At 36.3% G+C, this 22,784-nt stretch overlaps 1 protein-coding gene across 1 annotated transcript in view; it reads left to right on the top strand.

Moving 5' to 3' along the window:
• LOC107102648 (phosphatidylinositol 3,4,5-trisphosphate 5-phosphatase 2B-like) overlaps positions 1–22,784 on the top strand; it is a 35,353-nt gene that overhangs the window by 2,471 nt on the left and 10,098 nt on the right. Inside the window, exons 2-22 of the mRNA XM_015402034.1 lie at positions 3,405–3,468; positions 5,051–5,189; positions 6,041–6,161; positions 8,349–8,489; positions 9,556–9,643; positions 9,780–9,857; positions 10,096–10,233; positions 13,956–14,070; positions 14,359–14,459; positions 14,538–14,640; positions 14,719–14,915; positions 16,166–16,283; positions 16,369–16,465; positions 16,544–16,682; positions 18,452–18,551; positions 18,654–18,742; positions 19,508–19,589; positions 22,120–22,209; positions 22,319–22,432; positions 22,514–22,602; positions 22,691–22,778. Coding sequence (XP_015257520.1) covers positions 3,405–3,468; positions 5,051–5,189; positions 6,041–6,161; positions 8,349–8,489; positions 9,556–9,643; positions 9,780–9,857; positions 10,096–10,233; positions 13,956–14,070; positions 14,359–14,459; positions 14,538–14,640; positions 14,719–14,915; positions 16,166–16,283; positions 16,369–16,465; positions 16,544–16,682; positions 18,452–18,551; positions 18,654–18,742; positions 19,508–19,589; positions 22,120–22,209; positions 22,319–22,432; positions 22,514–22,602; positions 22,691–22,778 — 2,291 coding nt within the window. The remainder of the gene's footprint in view (positions 1–3,404; positions 3,469–5,050; positions 5,190–6,040; positions 6,162–8,348; positions 8,490–9,555; positions 9,644–9,779; positions 9,858–10,095; positions 10,234–13,955; positions 14,071–14,358; positions 14,460–14,537; positions 14,641–14,718; positions 14,916–16,165; positions 16,284–16,368; positions 16,466–16,543; positions 16,683–18,451; positions 18,552–18,653; positions 18,743–19,507; positions 19,590–22,119; positions 22,210–22,318; positions 22,433–22,513; positions 22,603–22,690; positions 22,779–22,784) is intronic.

The following is a 22,784-nucleotide window of genomic DNA, read 5'->3' as shown; positions in this document are numbered from 1 at the left end:
GTTATCTATCCATTTTAACGATTTTAGACTCCAGCAAACCACAATTGAGGCAGAAAAAAAGAACTGTGGTAAACGTTTCTCAGGAAGCCCAGCCTACTCAAATTACTACAAGAGAAAACCAATAACAAAATGAAAAATGAACTTTGAGCAATACCGAAAGCAGTTTGTTCTCATTTTGAGTCAGTTTGTGATTCAACAGCAAGAGATGAACCACTCAAAATGTGCCTCCATGAGCGAGTTTTCTCATTAATTTCTATCTTATATCTGAGATAAATCGTTGTGGATTTACCTGAAAGCAATGTATAAAATTTTAGTCAAATAACATTTGTAGTCAAACATGGTGGGGGTAGTGTGATGTTATGGGTCTGCTTTGCTGTTAATGCACTTTCTATAGGTGAAAAGAACAATACTTTTTGCTCTCTGTCAGCACAACCTAAAGGCGTATGTCCAGCATCAATGGGCTCTACACACAACTCAACTAAATCCTGAACTTAAGGCAGCTCTTTTGTTTACTGACTTTACAATACTGGATGAACTGATCAATGCCTGACCTCAGTAATCATGGACAGACATACCTGGATTAATCAGTTCATCCAGTAGAAAGCAGAATAAAGAAAGGAAATAAGAGCCATAAGTTTAAGAAGTAGTGGATTGTGCATGGAGCCTCTTTGTCCAGCATCACACCAAAAAGGCCACCTATAGATGACGCTGACATGACTAGTGGCCTACTCAGTGTTTAAAACTTAAATCTGACCTAGATGCTGACTTTAACAGGTTGTGCCTTGGACAACCACCAACTGTGACTAAATCTAAACAACTCTGCAAAAAGAGTGTGTCAAAACAGCGACGTGAAAGACTCATTACCAGTTATCACAAGTGCCTGATAACTTGTACAAGTACAGTAATTAATGGGTCTGGATGAATGTTTCTCAAAGGCTAAGTTGGCTTGCAAATTTTTTAAGCTCCGTTTTTGTTATCTTTGTATCATTTTGAATTTCTCGGTGATCTGAGCATTTATAGAGTAACAGACGTTTTCCCAAATTCTGTTAAGTTGAAAGCAGAAACTAAAATATGGAGATGTTATTTAATAAGCTTCCACAAACATCATCATTATTATGAATTAGTTGGAAATGGTAGATTGATATACATTTTTTTCTTTCACAAACAGATTCACAAAGTGATTTTAGTTGTTACAGTTGTTGGTTATGTTTCTACAATCATCAGGTTTACAGACTAAAACTTACTGCAAACCTTTTGGGGGAAATACGTAGCTTCAGCTCTGTCAGACTGCAAAGAGAGCATTTTAAAAGCAATCATATTTGCATAATGCGTTTTGTTCACCATAGGGATGGTGTGTCCAAAGTACTCTGCAGTATTAAGTTTCTGCCACGCACAGCACTTTGCAGAATTAGGCACGAGCAGGAAAGAGCTGCAAAGGTCTATCATAATCAAATAATAATCATTTTCCTACTGAATTAAACTCTTATTTTGTGGCTTTAAAATGATTAAAAAGATACCAGACTTTACAGAAAATTGTCCCCCATTTGAAATTTACATATTTTAATGGAATCAGAAATGGACATGGCATAACGCCTCAATGGCTCCCCCTAAGGTCAGTTTTGGAATATCATGAGTCACAGAAATTTGAAATGTGTACATAGGTAGATTTCCCCAAATCATGAAAGGTAAGGCATATGAGATTTAAAGTTAGCAGGTATGCTGAAGACAAAGATAGGATACTTTTCAAGCAATTTGAAATGCAATAGCTTTTACAAAAACATCCAAATTGAACCAAGTCCTGATTATACTGGCTGGTCAAATTATGACATCATCAATGTCCCAAGTCCCGAGAAAGAAAGTCACTTTTCTCACCTGGGAGGGTCCCTTTCTGACATTTTTAATCCCATCAACTTGAAACCAGGTCAGAAGGTAGATAACATGTTGGCATAAATTTGTTAAACACAGAGAAATTTTTAATTAAAAATCATTGTCATGGCGGCATGGCGAAGTGAGGCATTTCGGCATGACCATACTTTTGTCTCTTATTTCCACATAGATCTTTGTATCTGGACCAAAAACGATATGATGGATCCTAGACCGACCTCACACAGGGATCCAGCCCAATATTTAGTGGGCATGACCTAATATCTCTAAAACGCACCTTAGAAACAGTAAAACAACCACCCCAAGCTGTGCTTATATTGAAGACTATGAAACTTGGCACAAATGTGTATGCCTTCTGGATCTACAAAAAATTATCATGGAGCCAAACCTCACAGGAAGTTGGACATTTTCGATCAAATGTGCCTTTTTCACTCAGTTACTCCTGTTGAATTTGAGCAAACTCTTCCTAGAGCTTTTGAGTTGGAAACTTCAAATTTACTCTACATTATCAGGGTATCGGGGATCTAAATGTATCAAAATAATTTTTCTACATCAAAGCATGTGGGCGTGGCCAAGTGTCAAAATGGGTTATTTCACCATAAAAAAATGTATGCTCCAGGCCATGTTTTGACTGAGAATTATACAATTTGGTACACTTGTGTAACTGGCATAAAGTATATTTTGAGCCCTGCTCCAAACCCCACAGGAAGTTGGTAATTTTAAATCAAAGGCATCAGTTTGCTTTTTTAACTTCATGACGTATCTGAGCGGACTCGTCGTAGAGCTTTTGAGCCACAAACTTCTACTTGACTGAGCCAAGACGTTAGGTATTAGGGATCAAAATGTATCAAAAGATTTTTGCTGCGACAAAACATGTGGGCATGGCCAAACTTCAAATTTAGATTTCTCACCATTAAACAAAAATACAGCGGTCTCAGACCATTCTTTGGTCCACATGAATAAACCACAAGGATGCATGCAAAAGTCTGTTGGACCAATGATCTAAAAGGGGAAGTCATTTTAAAAGTAAAAAAATATATATATTGGAGAATCACAGGTTTTCTGTGAAAGAAAAGTTGAGAGAGAAATCTATTTTTGGGTGAAAATGTTTTCACTCTGATCTTTTCTTCAGTCACAAACAACATCAGATTTAGCTATCAGAGTTTCAAAATTATTTTCCCCTTTCAGACTCATTTTATACTTTTACTTTTGCGTTTTAAAAAAAACGCAAAAGTAACTCCATAGCAGTGGTTTGCAGGTCTGGTGGTGCGATAGGCCGAGCAGCGCTGAGCTGGCGAAGACTGCTCAGCTGCTTGTGGCATTAAATCCATTTTGATCTCTCAGGTGAAGAGAAAACTTTCCACAGGTTTGCGGTACACTCTACACGAAAGGTAGACTTTTAATGACTCTCTTCAAGCAGCTAAAGTGAACAAACACATTAAAGCTAGTAACAAACATTGTTTCCCATTTCCTGTGAGTTTTGGTTGTTTTTGCTTACATTGATTTTTGTCTTCCCAAAGGTTTCAACGCCATGTTCACACATACCGTATTCTTCCTGACCCAGATGGTCTCCTGGCAGTTCAGGTAAAGGTATTGCTGCCATTTTAGATGCAAATTTCTTGCAAAGCAACAGTTATAAGGAAAACTATAAAGGATGCATGAAGCCTTGAAACTGATTGTTCAGCCAGTCAGAAACCCTGCTGGTCAGATGCTGTTGGAAAGCATCAGACAATAGGTTTGTTTTTCCATGTTGCATGGAGAACAGGAGTGAGTTTGTGTTTCTTCTCTCTGCAGACTTAGCTAGGGCTGCAGCCACTTTGTTGTTTGAATGGCATCCCCACCATGTGGTTGCATGCTTGCAGCATGAGCTCAGCAGCACAGAGGAGAAATTGTTTTCATGTCTCAAAGATTCCGACCCACTCACTAATTCACTGACCAAATGGTTTGCTTATTTGTTACACACGTGTTTAGCGAGGGGGTTGTATTTGGCATAATTATTTAAAGAGAAGTTGGGCTGCTTGCGACAAAGTTTTTAAGATTCTTAGTTTGGACAAAAGGAATAAAACTCATAATACACACAAGAATATGAAGTAAAATGCATATGTTACCATTTTCTTCAACAGTTAAAGGTAACACCAACTGTTAATACCAGTTATCTGGCAGGAGCTTTTATGGCTTTGACTTGAAAAACTCTTCTTTCTAATGAGGCCGCTTAACCCTGTTGCTATTTCAGTTGTTTTTCCACTGCCATCAGTATAAACCTCCAGTATGTGATTTCCCCCCAGACTGGAATTGCTCCACTAACTCACAAGTCGCATGCTCGCCCTTTCTTGTTTTTCCAAGAAGGCTGAGTAGATATTTTCGGGATCGCTGCCTCGTGTCCTATTCATTTCTTTTGAATGACTTTTCAAGAGATATTTGTGGTTTCAAAAAAATACTATTTAAAGAACTTTGGACAGAACGGACAGGCAGTTAAAGCCAAAAAAGAGGTTTCTCTCACCACAAAATGAAAGTGAAAAAATTAAAGAGAGCACAGGAAGAAGCTGTTCTCTCTGCAGTTGTGGTCTAATGTACCACGTTAGACTGGCTCATGTAAAGCTGTGCTGGCATGTAACCTGATTTTCTTTTGCTTTTAATGCATCAGGTTTGATTGAGTGGACGTTTGACTGAGGGGATGCTTAAAATAAACAAAAAGTGAAAACTTACTCAGGGATATGGTATTTGCTTTTAGAAACATAATGATCAGCCGTTGCTCTCTTCACTTCTCTGCGGCTCAGATTTGTATATTCCCCAGGGAATATATATTTTATCATCCCACATCATCTGTACTGTATGTGCCATTTACTGTCATGCAAATGAATACTTCTGCTTTAAAAAAGGGAAATAATTTAGAAGAGATGAGCTTTTATGTCTAACATCCGTTAATAAACTCATCAAGCTAAAATGTAACATTTTCTATTTTAGGTTATTCAGAGTATTTGCATTGCTGTCCTTGATGTAGTTCTTTTCTTAAACCTAAAAGTAAAGTTCTTATTTTGCATTGTTACTTTATACTGTAAACGAATAAAGCTTCTGTTTGGTTTCCATGGATAAAAGAAAATGTAATATTTTTTATTGAAAATAGAATAATAGTGTTTTTGCTGTGTTCTTTTTTTTTTTTGTAAAGACAACACAGGGTGTGCAGGTGAACTGTTTTCGCACACTGGAGGACTTGGTGTTGGGATACCAGCAACCCCACAAAGGCCTGGTCACCCCTCTTCTCTACCCTGTGTCCCATGACACAGACTCAGGGGATGAAAGCTCAGGTGGGTCACAAGCTTCCTCCTTCGACTTTTTCAAATCCAACTTTACATCAGTAAAACATCCTCAAAGCATGATGCTGCCATTGCATAGTTTCACCATGGTGTATTCAGGAGGTAGTACATATTTCTACCACATATATAACATTATATGTCTAAGCAGAAAAGTTAACTTGACTTTCAGTGGGTGTCTTTTTCTATACAGCAAATAAATTCTCTTATGGCTTTCTTTAAAAAGAACCTTCTTATTGTCGCTCCTTCATAAACAATAGAATAAATAAAAGAGATGCTCCGCTCTTTTCTGGGAACATCAGAACCTCTAAACCTCATCATTTTTATAAGGGACAATTCTTCATAAAAGAAACAAAATTATGGAAAAACCCTCAACATCCTCTTCAGAAGACTGTTGAACAACAACAGAGTCTCTTTATTTAAAGGCTTCACCAGATTCACTGTAGACAGACTGATGCAGATCATTCCTGCCTGCAGCTCTTACTATATATAACAATTGAATAGAACTAAAACAAAACTATGAGTTAAAACAACAATTATTTTCCATTTGGGTTCACTAAAGAATTTTTTTGATTAAATTGTCTAAATAATACAAAAATAATCTATAAAACCAGTTTAACTGCACTTCCCTACCTTGTGGTTGATCCATCACATGAAATCCCAATAAAACACATTGAACCTGAGTGGCTTAAGGATGGTAAATGAGAAAATTATTTTAAAAAAGTAAATACTTTCAACAAGTTTTCTGTGTTTTTTGTTTGGGTTGAAAGACGTCTTTTAACTGTTAAAAATCCGAGAGCTTTACTATTGAATCTAATTTGTTTTTTTTCTTTATTTTAACACAGACGATGAGAAGCCAGCGCCTATCCCAGCTCCTGTCAACACAGTGTCATTCATGGGATCGCCACCAAAAGCAGCCCCTCATACCTTATTCCTGGAGAAGCTGCAAGAGCTGAACACATCAAAGTATAAATGTTTTCCACCTGAAGATGAAGTTTGTATTCCTAAACATATTAGAACTTTGCTTTGAATTCATTTTAGTCCATCCATCCATCCATCCATCCATCCATCCATCCATCCATCCATCCATCCATCCATCCATCCATCCATCCATCCATCCATCCATCCATCCATCCATCCATCCATCCATCCATCCATGTGGCCCAGTTACTCTAAAAATACATTATCAGAGTACATATTTTGTACAAAATCATTCGGCTGTTTCAAGGGGAAATAATTGTGACACTAAATCTAAACCAAGAAAAAGGTGGACCACTGCATTTGGATCAAGCTTTAGCCACTTTAAGGCTAATTTGGTCTTTGTGATGTTAGCTAATATACCAAAAAAATGCCCTAAACAAGCATCCACAAACCCATATATAAACTAGGTCATAAGTGACATAGCCTGCTTTAATGATTGGATATAACTAAACTGATGAATTTACCATATAAACCTCACAGTTTGTTTAGTTGACCTCAAAACCATATCATCTAACATTTCTGCATTGATGACTCAAAATCAGACCCAAAGAAGACATTGGAGAATAACTTTTAGATTGAACACACATATTTAAACAACTCAACAGTAATGTCACGAGTGTATGTGTGTGATAGTTATTTGGATCATTAAGTGACTAGTAAAACTTTTTTCTTTGCACTGTGTCTCCTGTTCAATTGAAAACTAAACCCACCCATGTGGTAATATGGATAAATGTGTCAATACATTTCACGCTTATGTTCTAAATGTTTGGTCATCTTTTTTTGGGGTGTTGAGAATATACTAGTATAGTATGTTTTGTGGAAATAGGTGTCATGTTAAATCCTTTTGAAAATAGAAAAACAATCTTAGATTTGATGCGTTTCTCTTTTCAATGATAAAACATAAATAAATCATTAATTAAAGTAAAAACAATAATGAAAAATAGGCAAACAATATAAAGAGGACATCACCTCATTTTCGTTTTTATGTTGACTTTGGTCTTGCAGCCTAACCTATTGACACCGTTTTTGGCTTTACCTAATGATTTTCTAAGCGTTTGAGATTAGGGCTTTTTGACCACCACTCTAAAACATAGACTTTGCTGCAGTAAAACTCCTAAACATCTTGCCATGTGGGCCTGCAAACTGTTTGGCTGAGTATTGGCTTCACTTTTAGTAAGTAGCCTTTTAACAACTGCTTGTAAAAAAACTCTTTCAATGGTCCTCTCTTACAAGCATCAGTGAACATCTTGAAAAGGTGTTTGATCAAGGGATTATATGCACATCTTGTACCAAAACATTTCACCTCTGGGACATTGAACCTATCTTGTCTGTGAACAATATAATAACTGTACATTGTCAATGTGCTTTTATTTGCAAATAAATGTTTGAACTGATAAATGTGACACCTTTAAGCTTCAGCTGCAAAATGATCTCCCTAATTTCTTGGATAATAGAGTTCAGATTTTTTGTAATTATCCAAAATGTTTGTCATGTAGATCTATAGCTGTGCTTCCTTATTATTAAACAATTTTGAATGAACCAATCAAAACCCTACAAAAACAAGATATCACCGAATGGGAGTCCTGAACTGCACAAAAGTTTTAAATAAACGATTTTAAATAATAAGAACAAAAAATAGTTTTTACCTTTCCATGCAATTAGCATATAGAAAGAGCTGATTTATGTCAGATAGTGGGAAAATGATTATATAAATATCAAATTAAAACCTAAATTTAAGTGTGCAAGACTGCAAGGATTCTTTCTGTCTCATTATTTAGTAATGAGACTTAATGTAAGCTTTTAATGATTTTGTAAAACTAAAATTCAGGAGGGATTTTACTTCCTTCTTACCATATACTAAAAATTAATCACAATAGAGACACACTGCAGAAGGTTTCTTGGTTACAAGTCGTTATGTTTTCCATTAATCAGTTTTTATAGACACGTGCACCTGTTGGCAATCAAGCATAACAGCTTGTTCTTCCATGTGACTGTTCAGCTCCTATTAATAAACACCACTGTTCTGCTCAGTTTCCCACCAGTTTCAGAAAGTCTTTTTTCACCTCTGAGATGACATTTAACTTCCACTCCAACAGCAGTCATACTCAGGGGACCGAAATAGCTTGAATATTATTATGACCTGATCCCTTATTGTTTTTTTATGTACTGCAGTATTGCAGGTGAAGTGATTGGCCTGCTCAATGACTACCTCTTCAGTGAGCTGCCTCTGGACATCGAGAATGTGCATAAAGGGGCTACAACTTTATATCGCCTCAAGCGCACTTTGGCTACAGCCTGCCAAGGCCTCAACAGGTTAGCATATTTCTTCATCAGATGCAGTTTGTAATGTTTATTGTACTTTTTGTTTCATTATAACCTCAAGCCCTAATGCATTTTATTAGATTGTATTGTCTAAAAAAAACAAAAAAACAACAACAAATAAGTTATGAAGTTGAAGAAAATGAATGAAATAACATTTAGAATGTGTCATGTGCATTTTTATTGTTCCCCCGTAAGCCATTACTAACTAAATACACCCTTTGACTGCAATGTTTGACGTTTTGCATCTATTCCAGCTTTGCACGTCTAAAGACTGAGGACTGGATCATCCTTTTTCTCCAAAAAACTCCAAGCTCAGTCAGACCAGATGCAAGGCATTTATAAAAAAGCATTCTCTCTGATATGGGCTATACTTTTGTTAAATAAGATAAATGTTGAGCCTTTTCGCAGATGTTCTGCCTGCAGGTTTAAGGCTGCAAGTTTTGTACTGCTAGAAGGTATTACAGTAGGAAGGCAGTACATTACAATGATACCACCACCACTATGTTTAACCATGGGGATGATGTTGTGAGGTTAAAGGACAGGGCTTACTTCCCCACCTAATATACTGTTTTATATGTAGGTTTAAAAGTTAAAGCTTGGTTTCTTCAGACCAGGGCAACATTTTTTACATCTTTGCTGTATCTGCTCTGGCTTCTACCAAACTTCAAAAAAGACTTAGTGCTCCCTTTGCATTCTTGACATTTTTTTTATTCCACTTATTTTTTTTGTTTATTTATTTGCTTCCACTTTACAATGATGCACTTAACTGTTTTTTTGGACACTATTTTTCTTTTGTTGTAAACTTTTCTGCTGATAAACCCCTTTTTCTCAGCTGAGAAACAATAAAGTAATATCCTATTCTAATTCTATCACATAAGATACCAGTTGGATTATAATTTTTATTATTTGGACTGTATCATGAAAAAAAATCTATAATAAGTCAATGAATATACAAACTTTTGAGACGCACTGTATATGACCTGAATTTTATTTCTCATGTGACTAAATTTAATATATTGAATAATGACAAACAAACACTCTTTTATCGCTTCTACAGTGAGATAGATCTGACACTTTCCAGTCTGGAAACCTTGGCCAAAGTCTTTGACCATCCCAGCTGCTCTATAAATCCTGTCAAGGCACAGGTAGTCACACACACCATGAACTATATCAATACCCATTGACAATATCACCATGGGGTTTTTCATAATAGTAACCCAGCTCCTTAAGGAAATCAGACACAAACTCAGTGTGGATTTGATTTTGTGTTTTGGGAACAAGGGTCCAGAGAAGGAGATTGAAAGCTTGTTGTGCAAAATCTCAGCTCTGATCAGCCTCCTTTCTTCGTTGGAGAAAAAGGTATGTTAACAGTATTAACAAACTAAAAATAAATACAGAAAAAAATCATATGTATCATGGTTTCTGGTTGCATTTTATACTCACACAATTTAGGATAAAGCAACAACTAGTTAATCTTTAGTGGTGGTATGAATTTAGAACCTGATTATGGGTGTAGAAACACCAAAGAAAACTATTGTTCCATATAAAGTCCAATATGTCTGTGAGTGAAACACTTCTTTATTGTTTCCATTTGTAGGTTTTACAAGCATTACAAGATGCTGTGACAAATCACAACCTGGCAATGCAGCCCAGCCCACCACCTCCTGATTCAGCACCCAACACTGCAGCTCCTGCAAAGAGCAACACCAGACAGCTGCCTGTCCACTCCTTTCAGGTAAATCTGGCTTAAAAAAACACCAACACTTTCTTGCATTTAACTACAGTTTCTGACTAAATAGAAAAACCAAAAGAATAGACTTTATTGGTTGCTTAGAAGGAAAACGGAGGTCAGGTTTTCCTAATGAAATGCTCTCAAAAATAAATCCCTTGCAGTTTTGACCATCTCCAGTTATGCCGTCTTATTGGTTTTGTTTATAAGGCTGCAGGGAAACACTATGCAGAGAAGGGAAAACATCTGCAGAGACCTTTAAAGTCTCATCTTTTCTCTCTTGGCTTTAATAAGGATGTTTGTACTGGTTGATTTTTTTTTTTCATTTTTTATTTTCTATATTGTTTTTCACTTATTTTTTTAAACATATATTATTAAAATTATTCACAGGCTATGAAATATTGTTTTTTACAGCCACAAATATTTTTATTTAGGTGAAAATCAGAGTGCATACGTATATTTTCAGCTCTCTTTCATCAGTACTCTTCAAGAGTAATATGACCACAATAATACACATTACATCAAGCTGAATTCATTTAAAAAAAAAACTTTTTTAACTTATATGATATAATATGAGCACCTCTAACTGACACAGTGCTTTGGGCTGTTTAAAGTCTCTCCCTCTGTATATAGCTGGTACCTGCCTGGAGCACTGAAGGACTCCCCTAGAGATGTGTGTTGCCGTGGTAGCAGCAGTAGCACATGAGACGGTGCCCTCCTCTTCTCCTCTCCTCATCATTATCCCTGCATACTACAGTGTGTGTTGTGGTTCAACCTGAGGTGTTTCATGAAGCTGTTACGTTTCAACAACTTCTCACTGTTTTCTCTACATCTTGGTTATATGTGGAGCTTCTGTAGGGGAGTGAGTAACTGCAGCCAGCTGTGCTTAACTTAGCTGCTGACGCATTACGTACTTACTTGGCGGAAGAAAAAGTAGTCCATGCCATATACCTATATTCAGGCAATTTTATGGTTAATATACATGACCTTAAATCACTATAGGATTGAAAGGATTAATGTTTGGATTTTAGAATTGAACTTGGAGCCAAAGTTCTGATACTGTAGGTATTTTTCATGATCTTGGCGCTGACGATTGGCTTAATTACTCTGCCTCCCAACCACTGAGCCTGCTTGTTCTGATCTGTTTGCCTGACCTGGCTTCGGACTCCTGTTTGTTCTCTGTTTTCCGCGGCTGCAGCGTCTGGGACACTCTAGGCGGCGCCTGCCGCATCTTGATGGCAGCCCACCAGCTTTACAGTTGATGTACAGTTTCCTCTACAGCAATAACCAAAAGATAAACCAGACTCATAGGTCCATAGCTGGTAGCTGTTTAGTTTTTTTTTTTAAGTCTATATAATGGTCCAATCAAAAGCTTACAAAGCTAAGACATCGTCGTAATCATCTGAGATGTCTCAAATGGTTTGAATGCAGATTTATTTGACTGCATTCAAACTTCTAGTGTCAGGTTTAGTAGAAGTTGATTGAGGATCCAAATGCAGAGATGAGTTCTTGAAGAATTAATGGATGTAGATGGCAATAGAAACACAAATCCTGGAACAATAAACAACTAATCAAAACCAGGTGATGCCAGGGGTCCATTTCATGAAGCACTTTTAACAAATTCGGATTAAAATCTGCAACTTTAAATTGATCTAGCCAAAAGTCGGGAACTCTGAGTGTTCGGTTTCACAACGGCTGCTATCAATTAGTTCAATCAATTTTAAACTGGTCCACTCAGAGTTAAGTGGTCCTATTTTAAGTTAAAAAATGAAATAAAAAAGGAGAATGTGTTTAAAAGACAGAGAGACAAAGCTACAGCTACAAAGGAGAGGAAGGTAGCGAAGTAGAAGATTGTTAATTGAGTTAATGTGTAAGTTTTTATGAAGCGGCAGGCCCTTTTTACATTTATTAGAAGCACTCCTCTCTGTTGTTCCATTTGGATATCACTAAAATAAGATTCTACCTGATCAAAATCACACTCCAAGACTAACTGTAATAATATATTTAAGTAAAATTTTTATAGCATAAAAATGAATTTTAGAAAATAAAAAAAACTAAATTATACTAGTAAGAATTAAGTTTTATATATCTAAAAATGTTAACACATTTTAATTGGCTGTTCTGACATTTCTCAGCTTGCCTGAAAATGTATTTATGATATCTGAAAAAAATGCTCATAGTTAAAATAAAGCAAATGCTGACCAGTAATATTAGCCATTTGGAGATCTGAAATAAATTTTTATATCCAGAATGTTTATTCAAGATGTGGAAAGTGTAACTTTGTTTGAAATGGTCATTTAGCCAAAGAATTTTTTTTTAAGATATCAGGAATACATATTCTGTAAAACTAGTACATATCAAAATGGCTTGCCATAGATGTTGTTACCATGAAAATTTTACAGGATTATTTCTTGAATGATAGAAGATAAATGTATCTATTTAGGTGAAATCTTCTGGCAGCAGGTGAAGATGAAATCTAAAAATGTTGATGTAATATATAGAACCTGTGCATCCTCTCATGGGTCCCTTCTCATGTTGATTCAGTCTTCTTTTACAAAAGTAACAACTAAGTGGGTGTTTGCAGTCACGCTTCGGATGTTATCATCCCAATAAATGGTTGTTGTGAGCAGCTATCAGTCCCATAGAATGACTTAGCTTGTTATCATCGAGTGAATCCTAATCCTAGCCCTAAAGTAATTCCTTTTCCCCCTGCAGAATTAATTAATCCATTTATGTGTAATCTGAAAATAATTGCAGTAGTTTTTCATGCACTGTAAATATAACTAAATAAAAATAAAATGATCCGCATCTTGCTCATATTAAACAAACCAAAAAACAAGTAATCACATATCCTGTCAGCTGAATTCTAGAATTATCTCCCTATAAATAGTTAATTTTCTGTAAAAAAGTGCTGATCATTCTTTTATAAGATCCTTGTCAAACGTACATGCAAGGTTTTTTTTTATTTTTTAAACCTGATGTGTGTAATGGACCTAGTGAATAACACAGTTCTTTTAATGCAAGAGTATATATGGGAGACAGAATAAAGACTGGGGTATCAGCTGATGGGGAGCAGGTGTGGTTAGAAGCTAGGGGAAAGGAGACTGGCACAAGGGGGCAACAGAGAGCAACACAAAAAATAAACATTGCTAAAATAGAACTAGAAAACAACTAAAATAACAGAAAATTGAAATGAAACAATTACCAAGAAAACACAGAATGACATAAATACAATTTTTTATGAAAACTCAAACAGGAACTTAAACAGAAACAAAAATATCCACAAAGGGCAGGGTCATGACATCTAGATTTGAGGAAAGAAACAGGAAATTCAATATTTTTTTTATTCCATTCTGGCACCAATACAGTAGAGAAAGGACATTGAGTGTTTGAAAATATAAAATGTAAAGTTTCTGTTTTTGCCTGTATATAAATAATGTCTGAAAAAAAAAAAAAAAATCTATATGAAGGTGTTACAATGGCCCAGACAAAACCCTGATCTTGTTATGGCTGAAAATTGTTCCTAGGAGCATAAAAGGCCTACTTTTAGGCCAAATTCCCTCTGATTTTACTGAGCAACTAATGAGATTAACGGATGTTCCCTATTTCTTTCCACTGACAATCATGGAAACATTCTATCTCACAATAATCTGATCAATAGTTTAATCTCTTGAAATAAAATACTTCAAAATAAAGGCAATAAATGGCGCCTGACATTTTGTCTCCAGGTGAAGATGGTGAGGTACGGTAGACAAACTGTTTCTGTGGATGTTGACACAGGAATCCTGTTATTTGACAAGAAGGTGGGCTCATTTGGCATCGAGAGAGTCTCTCATAACAGAAGTAAGATAATCTCTCATTTTTTTAACCTGTAACATTAACTCCTTGCATCACATTTTACAATGTTACACCTATTATTTTTAACATTAAATGTTTTACTGGTGTTTAGAGGTCAGGTGTTCATAGTACGACACAGATTTACCTTCATGTAGGCAGGATTTCTCTACAGTTGCTGAGGTATAATCAAAAACAGCAACTAACATGCATGTTGTAGATATTTTTAATGTTATACCAGTAATTTAGAGTGATTTTTTTTTCTTTTAGTAAAACTGTATATTACTATTGTATTAGTTCTTCAGATTGTCAAGTTCCAAAACTACCCAGCCAAGATCCGTATGGTTGTTGACAGCTACCTCAGCACACCGCGGGAGATGACATTTGAGAGCGCTCGAGTAAGGCAGGATTATCAGATTAACCTTTCAATTAAATTAGCTGCTTCCCTTACATGTTTTTCGTTTCATCCCCCTCAGAAATGTGACTCGTTCTGCCAACTCTTCCTGCTGATGAAGTCCAGGCACTCTCAGCTGGAGCAACCTGATGTGGTCTCTGTGTTTGTTGGCACCTGGAATATGGGTAATCCATTCTGTTCGGACGCTGATTTTCACTGGCCTCTGATACAAAAGCTCAATAAGCATATTTTTGTATGTGCAGGTGGTTCTCCTCCTCCTCGAAGCCTGCAGTCATGGGTGACCTGCTGTGGTTTGGGACACACCCCTGATGAGTCCACCGCTTTTATTCCACATGACATCTATGCCTTAGGGACTCAGGAAAACCCTCAGGGGGAGAAAGAGTGGACAGAGCATATCAAAGCAACTCTACGCAGCTACACTCAAATCGACTTCAAACTAGTAATCATATTCACATCTTTTCAACCTAATTTGTGTCACTAAGAGTTCACATGAAGAAATAATATATTTTTGTTAAACTCTGTGAGGTGGGCTGAGCCTATTCTGCCCCTTTGAGCAAAGGATTGTGGGAAACTTTACAGCTCCTATGCACCAGACAGGAATGTTTGGAGGTCCCTATGCTAAATAAACTATTGAGAAGAAACCTCCTGCTTCCTGTTACTACCTCCATCCTTACTGCCCTGTTTGCACAGCACTTAAACCTCCAACCTCTGGAGGCACTTCAGGATGCAAATGTGCTGCTCTCTAAACACTTTGCCACCCTCTAACAGTTACAAAACCTGACTAACGGTAAACTAAATCTAACTAGTAAATCTAAACCTACTTAAGAAATAAAATAAAAAGCTTTTCTGTCATTATCTTGCAACAACTCTTTAGCAGCAGTTTGTATTGTTACAACTGAACATCAAAAGAACACTGAACCTTTACCTTTAATCCAACTCCAGTTGGTTATCGAAAGCATGAAACCACACAACAGGCTTAAAGCTGATTAAAGCGAAAGTCTGGTTGCTTCCAATTTATGCCAGTTTTGTGGTCATCATGACCAGGATGACTTAGAATTTGCGCAAGCGAAAAGCGCAGCAGTTAAAACATTCACATGTTTAAAACAAAATGGCTTAAAGCTTAAGATATCAGTGCTAAAAACGTATTCAATAATGTTAAAGATTTTAACTGCAGTGGTTTTTGGAGTTGTTTTAAATTATTATTCTTATATGCAAAACTTAATTTCTCATATTTGAAAAACTGAAAATTCAGTGCAAACAAATTAAGCTGTTTCTCTACAGTTATTACTGCTATTTCTAACTGATCTAAAACTTGAAAAGTCTTGGTTAAGAAACATTTATATTACTATATGTGCTGTGTATGTTAGGATCTATATAAACTTCACAAAAAAGAAGTCACATTATTGACATAAGTTGTTTTTAAAAGCAGAGGTGGAAATGCATGATTCTCTCAACAGGTAATTTTGTCCATTTTCACCAGGAGTAACCAGCATCATGAGGAGGTTATTAAGGCAGAAATATAATTTTTAACAAAAAGTGACTCTTTTATGTTTAAAAAATATAATTCTGTGTTTCTGATTTAAAGGATAGAAAATATCACGGAATGCATCTGAGATAAAAAGAAATTAGATTTTTGTCATGCTTGCAGAAAAAAGAAAATGTGTTGTAATATAATCTTTTGTCCACAAGGTGGCAGTGCAGTCCCTCTGCAATATGAGGTTGGCGGTCTTTGTAAAGCCTGAGCATGAGAGTCGCATTACTCATGTGAGCACAGCCAGTGTGAAAACCGGTCTTGGAAACACCCTAGGTAGGATTATTTGCATCCTCTCCATCTCACAAAGCAAATGCAATTCTGTTTTTAAGTTAAGATTTAACAATATTGGTCTTTTCAGGAAACAAGGGAGGAGTGGGAGTCTCCTTCTTCTTTAATGGAACATCTTTTGGGTTTGTTAACTCCCACCTCACCTCTGGAAGTGACAAAGTTCTAAGGTTCATAAATCACTATGAGATGCATTTACCAATGTTGTTTATGTTATTGATTTTACATTGTTTTATTGTCATATTCAGGAGGAATCAGAACTTTGTGGACATCCTCAGACTGCTCTCCCTGGGTGATAAACAGCTCTCTGCCTTTGATATAAGCCTGAGGTTCACCCATCTCTTCTGGTGTGGAGATCTCAACTACAGACTTGATCTAGATGTACAGGTCAGACTTACCTATGTTTCATATTCATCCATATATAAGCTATATATGAATATTCAATTCAATTCAGTTTATTTATATAGCACCAATTCACACCACATGTCATCTCAAGGCACTTTACAGTTCACCAGATCATACAGTCAAATTGATTCAAAGTTTTCTATCTAAGGAAAACACGTTGATTGCATCAACTCATTGACTCAAATACAATCCCTCAGACTAACCATGCTTGCAGTGACAGTGGGGAGGAAAAACTCCCTTTCAACAGGAAGAAACCTCCAGCAGAACCAGGCTCAGTGTGAGCGGCCATCTGCCGAGGCCGACTGGGGTTCAAGGAGACAGAAGTAGAGATACAAAAAGCAGCTGTAAAAGTCCAGGAAACACACAGCCAGGCAGACGAGCCGCGAGCCAACTCCCACGCCAGAGGACGCAATATGTATATATATATATATATATATATATATATATATATAAACAACCCCAAAAAATCAACATATAATATATTAGATTAAAATGACCATGGCCTCATTTAGACAATTAAAGGTCCTATTTTATAAGAGGGAATGCAATAGTGGTGACAGCTTTCACATACATATACTTAAATTTTTATGTGACATATAGTTTGATATAAAATCTAGTTTGATATGAAAAACAATGGTTCACTTAACATTTACAAGGATTAAATTAACTTTTTCAAATGTCCATTACTGTAAAAATGTCCATAGCTGTATATTGGTTATTTATTTTCCAGGCGCACAGTATACTGTATATATTGTTAAAACACTTTACAATATAGTATTTTATTGTTTATCTTTTAACTCTTCACTATTATGTTATTCTTATACATTTTTCTATTTATTTTTTCTATAATCCTCTTGCTGCTGTAAACACCAGAATTTCCCCAATGTGGGACAATAAAGGGATCTTCTATTCTATTCTATTCTATTCTATTCTATTCTATTCTATTCTATTCTATTCTATTCTATTCTATTCTATTTTAACATTGCTTGAAGAAAAACTTTTCATAATCCAGGGTTAAATCTCATACTGCTCCACCAATCCCTCGTCGATTCATTCAGAAGGGTGTAAAAGGTTCCACAAACAAAATAGTTCCTTAAAAATCTTAATTCATCATCCCTTTTAGCTTACTTAATGTATGAGTAATGCTCAAGTGAAACAGTTACCCCACCTTGAGGTTAAATGTTCTGCTTCAAAGTGAAACTATTCATGTTTAAATTTAGAAAGAAGTTTTTTTTACTGTTTCGTTTCTGAAAGCCACATTTTGTTTTCTTAATTCAAGCACTTGAAAGATCTTATTGGTTTATTTTTTTATTTGTTTTAGACCTGAAGAAGTTTTAAAAAAAATTTTTTTTCTTTGCAATTCAAGAATATTATCAACTTAGTTTATTCCATATCCAACACAAACTTAAAGTGTGGAAAAATGGAGCTGAAACATAAACAGTTCTGTCATCTGCATGAATTAATTTGCAGCATTTTATTATCAAAATGTTTATTGAGAGTGTAGACAAGGACCTCTTTACGGAGCCCTGAAAATATTTTCTAGAGGCTTAGACACACTGGCTTGGACACACTGTGTTCAAGATGACATCATTTTCAGAGTAGCCTGGAATAAACCTTTGCAAAACAGTTTAGCTAATTTGCTTTTAAAGAAACAGGTTTTGTGTAATGTTCTGCCCACAGTTTCTTTCTGTTTTTTAAGATATCAATACACAGTGAATATCCAATATCTTTGTGGTCTATATTGTATCCAGGACATCCTGAAACATGTTTCCAAAAGAGAATTTGAAGAACTCATGTTTGCAGACCAGCTGACTCGAGAAAGACAAAAAAGGAAGGCCTTTTTCAATTTCAGTGAGTTCCAATTACAAAACAGATGTAAAATTGCAGTTGTTTTTCAAAAAATCTCTAATAATGAAGAATTTAACTTTGCTTTCTTTGCTTTTTGTGATTAAGAGGAGGAGAAGATTGCATTTCCACCCACCTATCGATATGAGAGAGGCTCCAGAGACTGCTACCTTTGGCAGAAGTACAAGACATCAGGAGTGAGTCTTTGCGGCTTAGATTTTAATCGAAAGAATGATGATGCATAGAACAAAAAAAAAAAAAAAAACGAAATAAAAATGGATTTGCAAACTGTTGCAAAAAATGCGTTTTAGAAGAAGTATAAGGCATGCTAATCTACAAACATGGAGATGAAAGGACTACACCAGTCTTTCCATTCTAGAACTAAGCAACTGACATATTACAGTGATCATTGTAGGCCGTCTTCCTATTTGCTATGAATATAAACTATGCAGTTTGTAATCGGTGGGCAAAAACCTGCTTAACATGGAGTTTAGCTTCAGGATCTACAGATTGAAACTTGTTTGAAAGCTTTGATCTGAGCACCGGATAAGCTAAAGGAAGAATTCCAAGCAGCACATAAGCTTAAAAAGCTCAGTCAAATGCCAAAACACCACAAGCTTGCAAGAACTTAGGCTTGATCCCTTCACCTTCAAATCAGTAAGCTTGAGTCTAGAAAGCTGAAACACAACTGCTCCTTTCCAAGTATACACTTCTTAAGATTATTTATTTGTTACTTAATCCTATTTCAGGAATTTGTGGGGATAAGTGACTTTGAAAGCAGCTGCTCGGTTTGCTAAAAAAAGCAGGTTAAGAATAAACCTCTTGTCTAAATGAGGAATGCCTGTCGTAACTGGAAGGAAGGGGTACCTTCATGCGCTCTCTGTCTTTCTGTCTCTTTGTCAGTGTCTCTGTCTTCGTGTCTCTCACTCTCTCTGTTTACATGCTGCATTCTCTCCCTGTAGGTGAGAGTTAATGTTCCATCATGGTGTGACCGGATTCTGTGGAAGTCCTACCCAGAAACGCACATCATCTGCACAGCATATGGTGAGAGCCGAAGAATTTCCTAGAAAAATAAGTCTTTTATGAGAAACCCACAAAAGGAAAACAAAATGAATGTGAGCTTAAGTCAAAATGTTTAAGAGTTACAAGAAGCATTTGCGAGGTAGAAGGTTACTGGCACTTTTTGTTTTAAAAGGGAAAGTAATTGTAGTAACTTGAATGATGATTAAACTGGTTTGTGGTTCAAAAAGGCAGAATCATCTCCAACACTGTCTAATGCTTTTGTTTCTGTTTAGACCAACCGGTTCTCTTTTTCTATGACGTAAAAACTGTGTTGAAATACAGTGCATTGCATAAGTATTTGTACATTTTTCAAAGTAGCCTGAGCTCCCTTATACAGAAAATAACAGTATCTATAGATGGGGATTTTCCAATCTTGCCACAGCTTCTTAATTGAAGTTGTCTGGTCATTCTGACACATAAATATGCTTCCATCTAAGTACTTCAATTTTAGTTTCTTCGAAATAATGAACATTCTTGTAACTTTTTCAATTGTCTCAGATTGATGGAGTCCTTGACTAATAGTTGGTCGATTTTCCTTAATAACTTGTGGTTCTGGGTTCTTGGCTTCACAAAGCAGGTTTACTGAACCTGAAATCGGGGATCTGAGTTTTCAGGTTGACATAGAGACATAGAATCCGTTTTGATATGTTTTAGTTTGACTGAATTTCCTGATATCTGAAAAAAAAAGAAGAAAAATTCCTGGTAAAAATTACCATTTCAAACAAAATGACATTCTTCACATCTAGAATAAATATTCTTGATGCATTTGCAGTATTTTGATTAGGAAGAAATTTATTTCAGATATCAGAAATAAATATTCAGTCAAGCCGATAAATTTCAAAACTGCCACTTAAAATATGTAAACATTTCTAGGTATATAAAGCTTAATTTTTACTACTTTAATTTTGTTGTTTTACTTTCAGAAATTCAGTTTCTGCTCCAAACATGTAATTTAGAAAATGCATTATTTAATTTCTGAATGGGAATGGAATTTTGGCCAGGAAATATCCTATTTCAGTGATCTATAAATTGAACAACAGAGAGGAGAATGCTTTAAATAAATGTAAAAACAGCCTGTAAAAGAGTAACCAGACTCCGCCAGATGGATTTGCTCCGCATATCCATCTGGAAACCTTCCGTTGAAGTAATTTTGGGAAGGGTCGAAAATACTGGTTAGCTGATTGGCCTATGTTGGTGATAGACGGACCAAATAAACCAATCAGATCAACGAAGCATATGACGTACTAACAGCCAGGCTACTCTTGCCGAAACCAGTCGGGAGAAGAGCAAAAACATCTTTTCCTCTGAGAAAAGCCTCCAGAGCAGTGATTTGCTCTTCTTTCAGTGAAGAAATACTCTGTAATTCCGATAAAACTTGCTCGATAGCCACGCTAACGCTAGTTTCATCGGCTGAAGCCGGCATGTTCTTTAGACTGAACTGTCGCGCTTCTCGTTGCGTCACACCTCAACCCGCCTCAAAGCCAACGCTGATTGGATGTTCGTTTGGTGAACGGCTCCAAATTTTCTTCAACGGAGAGTCTCCAGACTGATTAGCAAGTGAAATCTTGAAAGCTCGCGAGATCAGGATGGTCTCACGAGGCTAGTAATAGAGTGCTTCATAAAAACCTTCACATTAACCTTAGCAACAGCCTTTTCCTTCACCATCTCCCTCTGCTTTGCAGCTGTAGCGCTGTTGCTCAGTCTTTTAACCACATTGTGCTTTATTTTTCTGTTTCTTCATTAAAATCTCTAGTTCCAGTTGTGTGAAATAGGCACTTCCGGTTGCCTGTTGTCATGGTGGCTCGTCGAATCGTGGATCCTCTGATGAGGGCTTTTCATACTTGTTAAGCACGTGCTTAACTCTGAGTGGAACTACTCACCAGCAGCTATTGTGAAACCAAAAACCCAGAGTTTCCAACCTTAGGCTAGATCAACTCAGAGTTCAGGATTGTAGTCCAGATTTGTTAAATCTGTGAAACGGACCCCTGGGCAGCTTCTCCAGAGTTATCATGGTTTTCTTGGATGCTTTTCATTGACTGGCCTTGTCTTTACTGTCTTGCAGTTTAGCCATAAACTTCATTTATGAATTATAGATTTAGCAGTGCTCTTTGAAATGCTTGAAGCTTTGAAGATCCTTGTACTGTATAACTTAAGAAAAATTGGAAGTTGTCTGGTTATGCTGGCTTTTCGTTAATTCTGTTTGAATAATTACTGAAAACCATTCATCATATTCATTGTACTTTACAAAAGAAACCTTACTTGGTATTTATATTTCACTTCTAGGCAAGTAAAATATTTATTTATTCATTCATTCGTTAAAAGAAAACAACATAACCATAAATGGAAGTTTTAGATTCTAGGATGATGTTTGAAGGGATATTAACAGCCTTTTTAAAGTTCTGATACACTGAGAGCTAGTGTGCCTAAGCATGCTGCTAGCCACTGAGTATTTAAGCTGTTGAGCTGATTTTGTAACAATAATATAACTAAATAAACTGTTTGTTGTTACTAGGTTGCACTGATGACATATTTACAAGTGATCATTCGCCTGTTTTTGCTACTTTCCAAGTGGGAGTGACATCTCAGTGCTGCAACAAATCAGGTGCCTGTGTTATTGTAAAACCTTTGATTATAAATTGCTGGAACCTGGTGGCATAAATCAGTGAAATCAACAACTATGCATGTGTGTGTTTGTGTTGTTGATGAAACAGATGTGAATTCCAGTGTGGAAAGGGCCTGGATTGAGCTGGAGGAAATTGACACCATAGTGAAGACGGCAAGCAAGGCAAAGTTCTTCATCGAGTTTCACTCCTCCTGCCTTGAAGGTGTGTTGTCTTGTCAGAATGAGAATGTGTAGCATAAAAACAACACAGTTATAGAGACTTAACTCCTAACTTGGCTTGCAGAGACGCAACGCTCCAGTGAAAATAATTTGCAAAGCTGTAACATTCCGGGGTTTCTCAAACTGGGCTGGACCAGCAAACAGCTTCCGAAGGTAAGCTACTCCTTTTGAAAGAAAAAAAAATGGTTAAGAATTTTTTTTTTTTCTTCTTCTAATTTTGGTTTTATTTAATCTGTTAAAGCTCATTCCAGTCTTGTCTGATCTGGAGTACCTCCAGGATCAGCACTTGCTGTTATCTGTGAAGTCATGCGATGGATTTGAATCATACGGTCAGT

This window comes from Cyprinodon variegatus, unplaced genomic scaffold, assembly GCF_000732505.1.
Source record: "Cyprinodon variegatus isolate N-32 unplaced genomic scaffold, C_variegatus-1.0 Scaffold1288, whole genome shotgun sequence".
Taxonomy (NCBI): domain Eukaryota; kingdom Metazoa; phylum Chordata; class Actinopteri; order Cyprinodontiformes; family Cyprinodontidae; genus Cyprinodon; species Cyprinodon variegatus.
Note: the sequence above shows the minus strand (reverse complement) of the source record. Positions and strands in the feature narration are given on the sequence as shown.